The 13,170-nt window shown below is 39.1% G+C and overlaps 1 protein-coding gene across 1 annotated transcript in view; it reads right to left on the bottom strand.

Annotated features, from left to right (window-relative positions):
• Nucleotides 1–13,170, bottom strand: part of SLC13A1 (solute carrier family 13 member 1) — a 74,175-nt gene that overhangs the window by 21,980 nt on the left and 39,025 nt on the right. Inside the window, exon 7 of the mRNA XM_010975605.3 lies at nt 5,936–6,087. Coding sequence (XP_010973907.2) covers nt 5,936–6,087 — 152 coding nt within the window. The remainder of the gene's footprint in view (nt 1–5,935; nt 6,088–13,170) is intronic.

Genomic DNA, 13,170 nt, shown 5'->3' with positions numbered 1-13,170 from the left:
CAATAGAAAACATAGACAGGAAATCCGTCAGGCAGTTTTACAGAGGAGCAGAATAGAGTAGGGAGTTGAGTAGATTTTAGCTTAATTTAGATTGGTAAAAAGCAAAGATGAAGAGAAGGCAATACATTTTACATATATTTGAGATAAAATGTAAGAAATGAGGAAAAGGTGCCATTGATTGAAATGAAGGCTAAGGGAGGAACAGTTTGGCAGAAGGGAGTGGTGGGTCAAGAATGCTGCTCAGGCATGTCCATTTGAGATGTCCCTTAGTCTCCCAAGTGGCCATGTGGGGTAGGCAGTTAGATAAATGAATCTGGAATTGAGAAGGCAGGTTAGAGATATAAAGTTGGTGGTTACCAACATACAGGTGGATTTATAAGCCATGGAAATGGGCGTGATAATTTTGGGAATAAGTGGAGGTGTGAGGAACACAGAATGCACCCTAAGTCTTGTAAGTCAGGCAGAGGTGTAGGAATGGGCTAAGAACATTTAATTCTAACAAAAATCCTGTGAGCAAAGCATTGTATTTCCATTTTACACAGAAAACACCAAATCTCAGAAGGTCAAGTGGATTGCTCAAGGTCACAGAATGCTCAGTCAAGCTGGATATTTAAATCCACAAGGCGTGCTGCAAACACAACCTCTTTTCATTAAAGCATGGTGTTCTCAACTCCAGCTCCCAGGTGAAAAGAGAAAATTCCATATATATTGCAAAATATAAATAAGCTAGAGTATAAACCTGATGTTTTAAGGACATTTTAAAACACAGTAGAAATGATTGCAGCATAGGAGAGACATGCTTTGACTTAAAGCATCCATGTGCATCAATGTTGGAATTTAAGAAGACGGTGTTATTGATGCCGTTCTGATGCCCAACTACAAAATCACAAATAATACTAATTAAATACACAGCAGGGATCTCAAAAGAAGGGATGTGGTTGTGGACATTCACAGCTTTGAAACAGATTTTGGCCATTGAGAGGACGATAAGCTGTTATCCACATTGATTATAGCCCTTTTGATTAATGACCGTTTTGATTATTTCTGAGTCAAAGTCACTTTTCAGTCTTGTATTTGTGTACTTCCAGAGGTTTCTTTTCAAACATTAACTACTTGTTACCCATGAGCCTGGCTTAGATTTCTAACAGCAATAGCAAAACTCAAAGCAGCGGTGACACAGAAAAGCTTAGGACCAGATGGTTTCACTAGTGAATTCTACCAAACATTTAAAGAAGAATTAGTGCCAATTCAATGGATAGTGTTATTGACAATTTCCTACCTGCCAGACCCCCTGCTAAGAGCCATGTATGCATTAAGCCATTTATTTCTCACAATGATGAGGAGTTTCGTCCCCATTTTACAGATGAAGAAACTGATGTTCACAGAAGTTAAGCCAATATATGGCAAGATTGAAATCTGAACCAAAATCTGAATCCAAACTCTGCAATGTCCACATTTCTTCCATAGTATCTGCTAGAGAAATTCTTTATTAGAATTACATATTGCTCTTTTCTGCAGAGGAAAATCACAGTAACTTTTGAAAGTAGCTATTGCTAAGTAACTGGTTTACCTTCTCCCTCTCTAATTAGCCAAGAAGAGAGGCTAGGGAGGTGGGCTTTGAATTTAGGGCACCTATAAACACATTTCTTTTATTATTTCTTGGTCTGTGAACCTATAATAGTTATTATTTAACATGTAATTAGTAACAACGACTGTGCTAATCATCGATAATTCAACTTCCTTCCAAGCTGCTTTGCGTACCCACGTATTTCACAGCTGACACCCACAAGCTGAATGATATACTTTGATAATCAGCAAGCCATGAAATTTTACTTGGGATAATTTTCCATTCTTGATCTTAAACAAAAAAGATTTGCTTTTTATGTTTAACTAATAGCTGTTGTATTTGTTAAGTGATATTGATGCATCAAAACTATACTGTTAGGAAAGCAGTAATTGTCCCTAGTAGTATTTCCCTTAATAATTTTATTTTAATATCAAAAGATTATGCAGTTACTTAGGTGATTCCCGGGAACAGTCAGCACTTCATGTGTTTCTTGGTACAGTTCATCTCAATCAATCCTTACCGATCACCTACTGGTGCCCCGTGTAGGCTTAAAGAAGGAGACAAAATTCATTCAGCTTTTACAAGCTGGCGATCCAGGGTGGTAGCTGTGCATGTATGTGGATAAGGCAAGTTTATAGAAATGTGAACATAGTTTATGACAAGAAGAGATGGGAAAGGAAGTTTAGGAGAAACTGAACAGAGTCTCAAATGGTATAGAATCCACACAAGTCAAGAAAGAAGGTGGCAGAATTGGTGGGTCTTTCTAGAAGCAGAGTAGGAAGAAATGGGTGAATTACAGGGTGGCATTTACTAGCAATAGTGTGAGGAAAGGAGAAGATTGGGTGATGATTGGAAGAGTGGATCAGTGGAGCAGAAGGGTCAGGTAGAGAGCACCGAGCAAGCAGGATTTCCCTAATGAGGAGCCAACAAGAATCCAAAGGACCTGTCAGATTGTAACAGAAGGTAGAGTGAACAAAGTACATTTCCAGAATGCCCTACTCCAAAGATTAGTCAAAACTAATGGTGAATTAATCACAGGGGAGTCAGAATTCAGGCACCACAGGTCCTAGATTCAAAGACTAAGAATGCGAGAAATTTCATACCTTATGGTTGAGTTAGCTAATCGCCTCAGTCTTGTTAGTACTGTTCTGAAAATCACGTTCCAAGCTATACATCAGTTTATGACAAGAAGGAGATGGTTCAGCCAAACTAGCCACATTCTCAGCTTTGCAACTATTTCAAACTGTACCTGTTACATGTGCATGTTTATACTTTATGAAAAAGAAATTGCAACCCATGTGTGCAAATACCAATGCAGTTTTTAATTGTCACTGGCAGCAAACTTTCTTTTTTAGAATTTTACCCACATGGCCCCTCACAGATGGTCTGCGAGGCAATGAGGCTGCAGGGTGGAAAGGGCACTGGGACTCAGGCCATCTGCTTCACCTCCCAGGGCCTCCACTGACTAGTGATCGTCACTTAAACTCTTGGAGCCTTGGTTTCCTCACTTGTGAAATGAGGGCATTGTATACTCAATGTGAGCTTTCTGTCTTCACTTATTCCCTTTCATTATCACTCAGGAGGACATGTCCTTCTTTTCCAAGACTAACATTTCTACTCGTTTCTAATTTCATTTCATTCCACTTGACACTTAGCCAATCAATATTCTTTTTCTTTTTTCCCCTAAACCTCACGTGTCTGTTTTTACTGGCTCCTTTCTCTGAGTATAAAAGCAAACTGACATCTCCTTTGTTCTAAAGGAACTCTCTGCCTCTGGTTATACTGTGCAATGTGCAAGTCAGTCCTCAATAAATGTTTGTTGATTGACTATGTGAATGAATGAAGATCTGTTTTTATTTGCACTGAATAAAATTTAGTTTTCTCAGAATTCATTATTATTTTCTTTGTGTAAAAAAGAGAACAAAAGACATTACATACATAATATAAATATATATTTTATATACAAATAAATAGACAGATAGATAAAGCTTTGAAATGTGTTATCCAATCTCTTCCTCCCATAGTTCATTTGTAAGATGTTGCCTTTCTCTAAATGTCAATGGTAGGAAATCATTGACTGTCAGTCTTATGTGCCCTTTGGAGCTTGGTAAGACCCAAAATGAATTTGTACAAAATGATCATTGGCATTGCTCAAAGAGATGGCAAACAGTGTCAAGACGAAAGGTGAGATTATTGTAATGGATTTGGAAATAAAGGGCGATTTCTCTTTGACTCCAAACATCTGGACATTAAAGTAGGAATCTTTTTTTTATTTTTTGCAGTTTTAAGTTTCTGGAACTTTTTCCCGTGAAACTGAATGCATTTCATCCTATTGTTACTTTGGGATGCTGCTTTATCTTTCTGGGTCAATATTCATGGAAACATTTATTAAATATCTAGCTTGTTTAATAGTATCAGTTATATTTTGTCACATAAGGTTGTTTTCCCCCTTCTATTTCAGTATTTTCTATCAAGAGGGGATACTTTGATTTTTTTCCAGTTTTCAAATAAGTCTTAATGTTAAACAAACTGAAGAAAAAAAAATCACTAAATTTCAAAGTACATTTTAAGCATTTTCTAAATTTAAAGAAGATTTTGGCCAAATTCCCATGATTAGGAGAATTAGAAGTTTAGACAATTAGAGAAAATAGTTGCTGAAGCGTTTTGCTCAAAGTGCCACAGTGCTCTCAATCTGTCACTGCAAATGGATGAATGCATTCAAAGAGTCAAAGGAACAGTTAAATAAAAGAAAGGAAATCTTGTTGATACATCGGACAAGAACACAAAGACCAAAGGCAAACTCAATATGGATTACTTTGACGATCTCAGGTTAATTTCATGGGAATGATGGAAAGCAGCAGTTCTTTAACATCAAAAAAGATAAAACAAGAAAACTTGCTCTAATTTTTAGAAAAAGAGATTTACAGAAAGGACTAAGAAGTGGAATCTCTTTCTTTGGGGAATTCATGAGAAAGGACAGAGGTCCAGCTCACAGAAAAGGATCAAGTACATTTCTTGCCTTGTCTTGAACTAGGAGATATATTGGATAAATCCTTTCTGGCACTGTGAACTTCAGAAGTCTCCCACTTGCAAACTAAATGTCTTTCAAAATTTCCATTCTAAGTGGGCAGTTGGAGTTTGCACAATAGATATGTACTCACAGAAACAATGAGTGCACGTGGAGGTCTGTGTTATATTGTCCCTAAACTGCTATGCCAGTGATTTTTTTGTTGTTTGTTTCTTTTTTTAAAATGGAGGCACTGGGGACTGAACCCAGGACCTCATGCTAAGCATACACTTTACCACTGAGCTATACCCACCAGTGTTTTTTGTACACAAGCTTTCATTCTTTACAGAATGGAGGATGACACATTTTGATCTTGGATTTCTTGGAACATTTTGCAAATAATTTCAGAAAGTTCACAGAGTCTGTGAATCTGCTTCCTAGAATGTGGTTTTCCTGCCTCTGAACCCTAATTTTTCTGTGAAAAGGACCTAAATCCTGTTCTAGGACATCCTCAATGCCACCCACCTTCTGAAACTCTGACTATTATCTGTCCTATTAGTACTTGAAAATACACCTTGGGTATCGGATCAGTTTCAGCTCTCACAAAGAAGCATGGACTTTCAAACTACTGCTCCAATAGTTCTTACGTAGTGTTAAGTATTTTTACATAGTTTATTTCATTTAATTCTCACAATCATCATATCAACTGTGACTATTTGAGATATGAAAAAAGAGTTATTTACTTTTTATTGTTCAAATTCACCAAGTAAGTGACTGGAAACTGTGGCATTTTTAACTCAAGTGCTCTGACTGTATCCAACTTTCCCCATTTTCTGCACTGGACTGACATCACAGTACTAACTATATTTAGATTTGTAATCTGTCCTTAGAATATGCTATTACTGCAATTTTTTTTGTAGTTGCCCAATCTTTCATATCTTTTTCAATTGCAATGCCAAACCTTCCGTGATGGGCACTTCTGTTTACCACTCATCACTGAAGTTCAAATGTCAGTTGCCAAGCCCTACATAAATTGTCCCATCTGAACAATTCCTTTTTCCCTTAGGTAGCTACGATTTGCAATATTATTTGTAATGAAGAGTATCTCCTGTGTTCGATTAGCGTGGTCCTCTACAAGTTATTTCTTCTAAGCTGGCCTTGGAATCTGCAGACATCTGTTAATTCACTACGTCCTACACATTTAACTCTCAGTAGAAGGGAACATTTCTAGACCTATAGAAGTCCTGGCGGGACTCAATATGGCATCTCTGTCTTTGGATTCTCTGAAACAGGTTAAGAATAATTCTTATAGTTTGTGTGCTGCCCATTTAGCAAATCACCAACCCAATAATTTTACTTACGTATTGAAATGCTCAGCAAAGATCAAGTTGGTGGAGGTACCAGTGATCGTTGTCAGTCCACCAATGGTAGAAGAGTAGGCAATGCACAAGCACATAAGTTTACACATCATGTGGTCCTTCTTCGTTCGATATCTGTTTCCTGTGCCTGAATTCTGTTCAACAATAAAATGTACTATGAGAAGTAGCTCTGTTTGTGGTCGTAACAAGCAGTAATAGCATCTGTTATGGGCTGAATGTTTGTGTCCACCCCATCCCCAAAATTCATATGCTGAAGCCCTAGCCCCCAGTATGATGGTATTTGGAGATGGGGACTTTGGGAGGTAATGAGGGGTAGATGAGATCATGACGGTGGGACCCTGGCATGACGGGATGAGTGCTCTTGTAAAAGGAGACACCAGAGAGCTTGATCTCTCTCTCTGCCACATGAGAACACAGAGAGAAGGCAGCCATCTGCAACCTAAGGAGAGAGCTCTCATCAGACACTAATGCTGCTGGCACTTTGATCTTGGATTTTCAGGCTCCAGAATGGGGAGAAATAAATTCCTGTTAAGTCTATGGTATTCTGTTATGGTAGCCCAATAACACAGCATTTGTCTTTCCATCAATAGAAATGTTAACAATAAAAATATTTAACCACTGATATATTTTATGAACATAATTTCATTCATTCAGTCATTCTTCTTTCTTATTCCTGAGCTAACTCTTACCTCCTTTTTTCCCTTCTCACCACCACCCCAAATCTTCCCAGTTTTCCCTCTGCACTGGTGGTACACGGTCAATGAGTTCCTAAACCTCTTTTTGGAGCATTTCTCTATTTTTGGTGCTTTGGTGCTTTTGATGGCCCCCCAGAGGATACCACTATGTCTGAAATTGAGTGCTTCCAACCCCATATACTTCAGCATTGAGAGATGGAGTCAGTGTCCTCCTGTTCCCCACTCTCTTCCAGAACATTAATCCTCTACTCACATGGAAATAAATCTATTTTTCTTTAAGGCTCATGTAACTTGGGTATCTCTCTCTCTCTGCTCATTGTTTTGAACATGACATCCTAATCTCCTGGTCACCCGCGGCTATCACTTTTTAAGGTGACATTTGCATTCCTCCACTTAAGATGACACAGCATTCCTCTATCCTCCAAATCCATCTGCATCTGGGTAACTATACCATGTTCATTATAGCCCTTCAAATACCCTGGCCTTACACAGTTTTTAGAGACCTTCAAGCCTGCTCTCCCTCAGTCACCCCCTCCTACAGCTCCTGGACAACAGCACATTCTCAAATGGCTCCATCTGAAAAACCACTATTTTAATGTTTTTGCTTAAGAATGGAACTTCCTAAGGGATAAGATAACAGGAACTTCATTCCTTCTCTCATGCACGGCCCATTTAACACACTCTGTGGGTCTGATTCGTGCTATGGTTGGGGTGGTATCTGGGGCAAAATCTACGACATTTTTTGATCACTTCATTTAATAAATGATCTTTTAGTCATGTTTAGAAAAAAAATCTAATTTCAGGGCTAAAATGAATCGTGTGCTATTTAATAACAAAAGTCCCACCTCTACTAAGGTCGCTTGCACTCGCCCCCTAGGTCAGGCCCGCTGAACAGCCCACTGTGAGAAGTGGGCCTGTGGGTTAGGCCTTGTCTCCCTCTTCTAGCGCCAACTGCTCCCACCACCTGCTAGTTCAAGTTTCTAAATCCTCCATATTCGGAGTGGCAGGGAACAAACAGGTTCAGGAGAGGAGTGGTAATGCTTAAAAGAGGTCTTATTTGACTGGTTTAAATTAGATGTGACATCAGTACTCTGCAGGTTTGATGGGTGTTCAAAATGGCTCTATCCGGTGGGCCTGCCATGGATTTTTATGGATAATGGATTCCTATCACCCAGGTAGGGACATCAGGTTGCTGCCCCTCCTGTGTAGTAATGCATCTCTTTCTCTTACGACACACTTGTGGTTTTCGAGTGTGATGGTCGTCCACCCAGTCTCTTTATGTGGAGCTCAACGTGCCTGTCAAGAAGCTGTTTTGGGGAAAGTTGCTTTTGAAATGACCCCAAGTGCCACTTCTCATATATATTCCCTACATCTGGTCCACGGGAAACAGGCCTCTCTACCTGTTCAGTGAGAGTGCAGCTGGAACTCCGTTAGTAAGGAGATTCACCCATGACTTTCACTTCTAAATATTTCAAGAGTACCTCAGATACTGGCCCATTGATCGCCTCTAAGTCTAGGAAACAGATTCTCAAGTTCTCCAAGCGGTGATTTCTCAACATCTATCACACTGTCTTGAGGTAAGTGGACGACTCCCCCGCCCCGACCTTGACAGGTTAGACTGGGTTTGGGAAAATATTCTAACTTCCTTCAAAGGTAGACCATCTCTCAGGCCTCTCATCTTCAAAACTAAATTTAAGAGTCTAAAAGGGTTTTTTGGTTGCTCCCTTTGCAAATCCCACGCAAAGAAAGCATGGGAATACTTATGGTATGTGCTTGTTCTTCAGGGATAGAAAGAGTCTCATTTTACCACCCTATTAACCAAGAATTCTCCTGTTTAACCACAGCATCTTTTCCAACTTACTTTTATCTCTGCTTTCTTTCAACTCTACTGACAAGTCTAGGTCACCGAAGTACCTAGTTACTATTCTCCTGTCTTCGCTTCCTGTCTTATCCAGTTTGGATTCCTTGGTAAACCAACTCAGTAACTTTCTCTTTTTTTAGGCGTGTAGTTTTAAAGCCAATTTACTGAGGTATGTTTGCCATGTAAAATGCTGTGTATACTTAATGCATACACGTTGATGAGTTTGGGGATAAGTACATACCTAGGAAGCCATCACCAGCATCAGTAACTTTCTCAACAAAACCCTAAACTCTCTTGTCTCTATCTGAATGGTAGTTATTCAGCAAAATGTTCGCTTTGGATGAACTCAGCCGTTTACTTTCTCCGTGTCATGTCTGCCTCTGAGCAGCCCAGTACAGCTGGTGATAATTAAACATGGTAGAGAATGGGTTCCCTACATTCAGGATCACAGCCTTCAATTGCTTCGTTCCTGCCACACCTCTACCCTGCTGTGTTTCTCTGACCAAATGATTCTAGCTGTCTCCCCAAGAAACCTGGGAACCTTCCCACTTCCCTCCTTTCACTCTTCACACGTAGCTTTGCCTCCCACTCCCCAGGGAAAATGGAAGCCAGCAGACAGAGGACTCATTGTCAAACTAGAAACCTACTTGCACCTGCCCCTCCTTCTCCTCCTTTCAACATACAAAAGAATAAATGTCTCGCCTCCAACTTGTTTCTGGACTCCTGTCTCTCAGACATTCTCAGAAACCTTATACAGTAGACTTTACTGGAATCTTCCCATCAATGTTTAATCATTTTCAAGTCATCTTTTCAAAAGAAAACAGAGAAGGCCTTTTTAAGTCCCCTCTCAATGACCCACATCACCTCCATTTTCACAACCAAACTACTCAAAAGAGTTCTCTGCATTCACTGACTCCATTGCTTTACCCAATCAAATCTGGCTTCTGTCTCTTCAATCCACCCAACACGCACTTGCTGTGATTAACAATAACCTCCATATTCCTAAACCCAGTGGATACTTCTCAGTGTCAGTTTGGTAGACCTCTTAGCAGCACCTAAAAGAGCTGATCACTCCTTTCTGCCGGAAAACTCTTGCTTAGGCTCTGCGATATCTCAGTCTTCCAGTTTTTCTTCTACATCTCTGCCTGTTCCTCTGTCTTCCTCACCAGTTTATTTCCCTTGGTCCTTTCTTAAAACAAATTTCTTGAAACTTCATCAAAGGTACTTGTCTCTTCTCACAGTAATATTTCTCCTTAGGAAATTTCATATGTTTTCATTGATTTAATGAAAGATATATGAGACCACTGAACTTCTGTCTTCAGCCAGACTCCTTTTAGACCTATATATCCAATTGTCCATTCAACATAATTTGAATGTTTTAAAATAAAACTCCAACCCCAAAATGTTCAAAGCTGAATTCATTATTTCCCTTCTCAAACCCTGTTTTTCTTCAGGATCATCTATATAAGATAATAGCATTACCAGCACCATAATTACAAACACTTAGAGTGGGCTTCGTATGTAAAGGCATTGCTTTAAGTTACAATCAAATAAATGGTTCAATTCACCTTTTTCTTACAACACAATGAAGGTAGAGCTGCTTTTATCTCACTTTACACATGAAGATGCGAAACACAGAGAGGTTAAGTGTATTGCCCAAGGTGACAGAGCCTGGAAATGGCAGACTTGAAGTCTGAGACCATGTAGGGCTTATACCCTCACACCGCCAGCCACTACACTATTTTGCTTGTCCTCCTTGAAATCATTGTCTTCCTCATCCCATGAAATCCTGTCAATTTTATCTACTTAAATACGTCTGGACTCTGTTGGGTTTTTTCCATCTCTGCTACCACGTGAGTCTAAGTTGTCATTGTCCCTGACTTGGGTTATTGCAATAGCTCCTTCCAGCCTTCGGTGCTTCAATTCTTGCCTGTTTCAGCCCTGTCTTCCACACTGAGCCTTTTAAAAAGCTAGATGTATTTAAGAAATAAGAAATATGCAAACAGAACTGCCTTATCTCATACAAATAAGCATGCTGTGTGCGACACTGGCACTGAAAGACCTTCTTGAGAAATTGTATGAATGACAGGAGAAAATTACTACTCTCCAAGAGCCATCATGGGTGTGGGCACAGCATTTAGCGTGGCAGGGTCAGGTGCACTGTAATTTGCCCTTAACTTTCTAATTAACTTAAAGGTTAGCCCCCAAAGGTACTTACTCTTCACCTCTAACAAACTAATTTACAAATGTCTCCTTTTGCCTTATATTTTCTGTGTGGAAAGGATCTGTATTTTCCCCATGATAAAACTTTCCATTGGAAATTTGAAAAACAAATGATACGTAAATAAGACAGCAAAATAAGTTTAAAAATTCTTATGAGTGATACAAAAATGACAAGTGAAATTTAGGGCTTAACTTTTAACTATTTTACTAAGGAAAGACCTCAAACGCAAATCAGAAAGTGATATATAATTTGGATATTATTAAGTTGATAATAAGGACAAACACAGAGATGTAATGTGTATATAACTTCTCATTGTTACATTAAAACTTCCAAAATATAAAGAAAAAAATTAGATTCCATATTAAAGCTTAACTGCAGTAAATGCACATATATGCCTATATATGAAGCAATGATGAAACTGCATTGGCAAATACAAAGTTAAAATATCAAAATAGAAAAACATTAATATATTGGCATAATTTATGGACTTCTCTCTTTTTCCCTACATAAAGACTTTTAAAATATACATGAATGCTACATACACGATTATGTAAATATCACGGACAATTTAGAAAGGCATTATGAATTCAAGATAGATTGAAATTCTGCAGTAAATGGTAGTGCTAATACATCACAAAACACGTTCAGGGTTAAGTGGAGGTGTCTGGGGGGTGGGATGGGGTGCACCACTTGTGTTATCTAGACAGTAAATACGAGCCCGGGGTAGTCAGCTTTATTCTGTTTTGTGCTTAGGGCATGTGACTGCTGGGCTGAACTGGCTGAAGAGACCACACTGTGTAGTAAGAAGTAAAGATTAAGGACCAGAGGGACAGTAGTAGAGGACAATGGGCAAGAAAATAGTGCTCTTAAGAAAGTCTAAGAGGAGCCACAAATTAAGCCAACGACTGGTATGGAAAGGAGTGGGGGAGGGTCCTCAGTAGGTCAGTCTTCTGCTCAAGACAGTAGTTTCAACCTGAGACCAAGGGTTTGACCCGGATCTAAAGGGGAGTTAAAATAAGTTATTTGGGGTAGAAAATAAGACCCAGAGCCTGACAGCACATGTTTGCAGATAGAACTCATCACATTTTTCCATAAGTGAAAGGAGTTCGGTGTTTGTGCGCGCATGCGCATGTGTGTTGTATGTGTGGTGTCTTTTCTCCTAGGGGTTTGGGAGAGAAAACAAACAAACGAAGGGATGAGAAGCAAAGCATCTAGAGAGGTGAGGCTGGAGACGGTCAGGGATGAAGAGGCCAGAGAAAACCTCTTGTGCTGGTGATCAAAGGAGACTGCCATGACGGATAGACCAGGAAAGCGCTTGCTTTATGTTTCACGTGGGGAGACTTCTCTGAAACCAAATACACAGAATATAATTTTTAAAATAAAAAACATATCCACACACATATATGTGCCTAGAAATAAGACTGAAATGAAATATGTCAAAATATTAACAATAGGATTATGGGGCGGGGGGAGTAGCCACTACCTTCCTGATACTTATTGTATCTTTCACAATCATAAAAAAAAGTTTTTAAATGTATTTAAAAAAATCATAGACTACTAGAGAAGACACATATTTAGAAATAATCTGGTACAAAGACCTAACTTTTTAGAGGAGTAAAATGAGTCTCACTGTGACATACGTAACTGGTCACAGCAGAACTGATGCAGAATCCATGGCATATGCGTTCCCTCTCAGTGATCTCCCCTGTGTCACCTTGCCTTCCAGAACAATTTTTACTTATGTGAGCTCTTTAATGGATATAAGACTTTACGGTCAATTTTATTTCATCACGCTTGTAACCAAAGCAATTGTAACCTATCGGGATTTTATTCAATCCCAATTATCTGTCATACATTCGCGTCTCCCACAAATATATGACATCTAAGACCTTGTCAGTGTGTCTTCCACAACTTCTTCCAAGTGACTGAAAGCATTTTATACAGGATATGACCAAATTCAGAATCCTAAGACATCACAGAACGAGCGGTGCTCACGGGATATTTCAGAACAAAAATCCTACAGGTCCAGATATAACTCACTATTGCCACCTGGTGGCAGTGATTGCAGATTCCAGGGGCATGTTACACACGGATCTCGGGTGCTAGTAATGCACACACGAATCACTGTGGACTAAACCAGTGGTCGCCACTGCGAGTACAAAATAATTCATTTGGGTGAGTGTGATATAAAAACATTAGGGGTTCTATTTATATTTAAGTAATTATTCAAGGCTAATTGCACAAAATATTAGTTCCCATTAACAATCTTCTGCTTGTCAAATACAGCCAGTTTGAAACCTTCCAGCTATTTTTGGATATTTATTTGCACTTACTTTAACTATATTCATATGATAAAATCTCCTGATTTCTCAGCTGTAGGCATTACAATTAAAATTCCACTATGTTAGATGAGACTTTAGCTTTCTTTCACAGCCTC

This window comes from Camelus dromedarius, chromosome 7 (genome assembly GCF_036321535.1).
Source record: "Camelus dromedarius isolate mCamDro1 chromosome 7, mCamDro1.pat, whole genome shotgun sequence".
In the NCBI taxonomy this organism is placed as follows: domain Eukaryota; kingdom Metazoa; phylum Chordata; class Mammalia; order Artiodactyla; family Camelidae; genus Camelus; species Camelus dromedarius.
The sequence above is the reverse complement of the archived record's forward strand: the minus strand, read 5'-3'. Positions and strand labels throughout refer to the sequence as shown.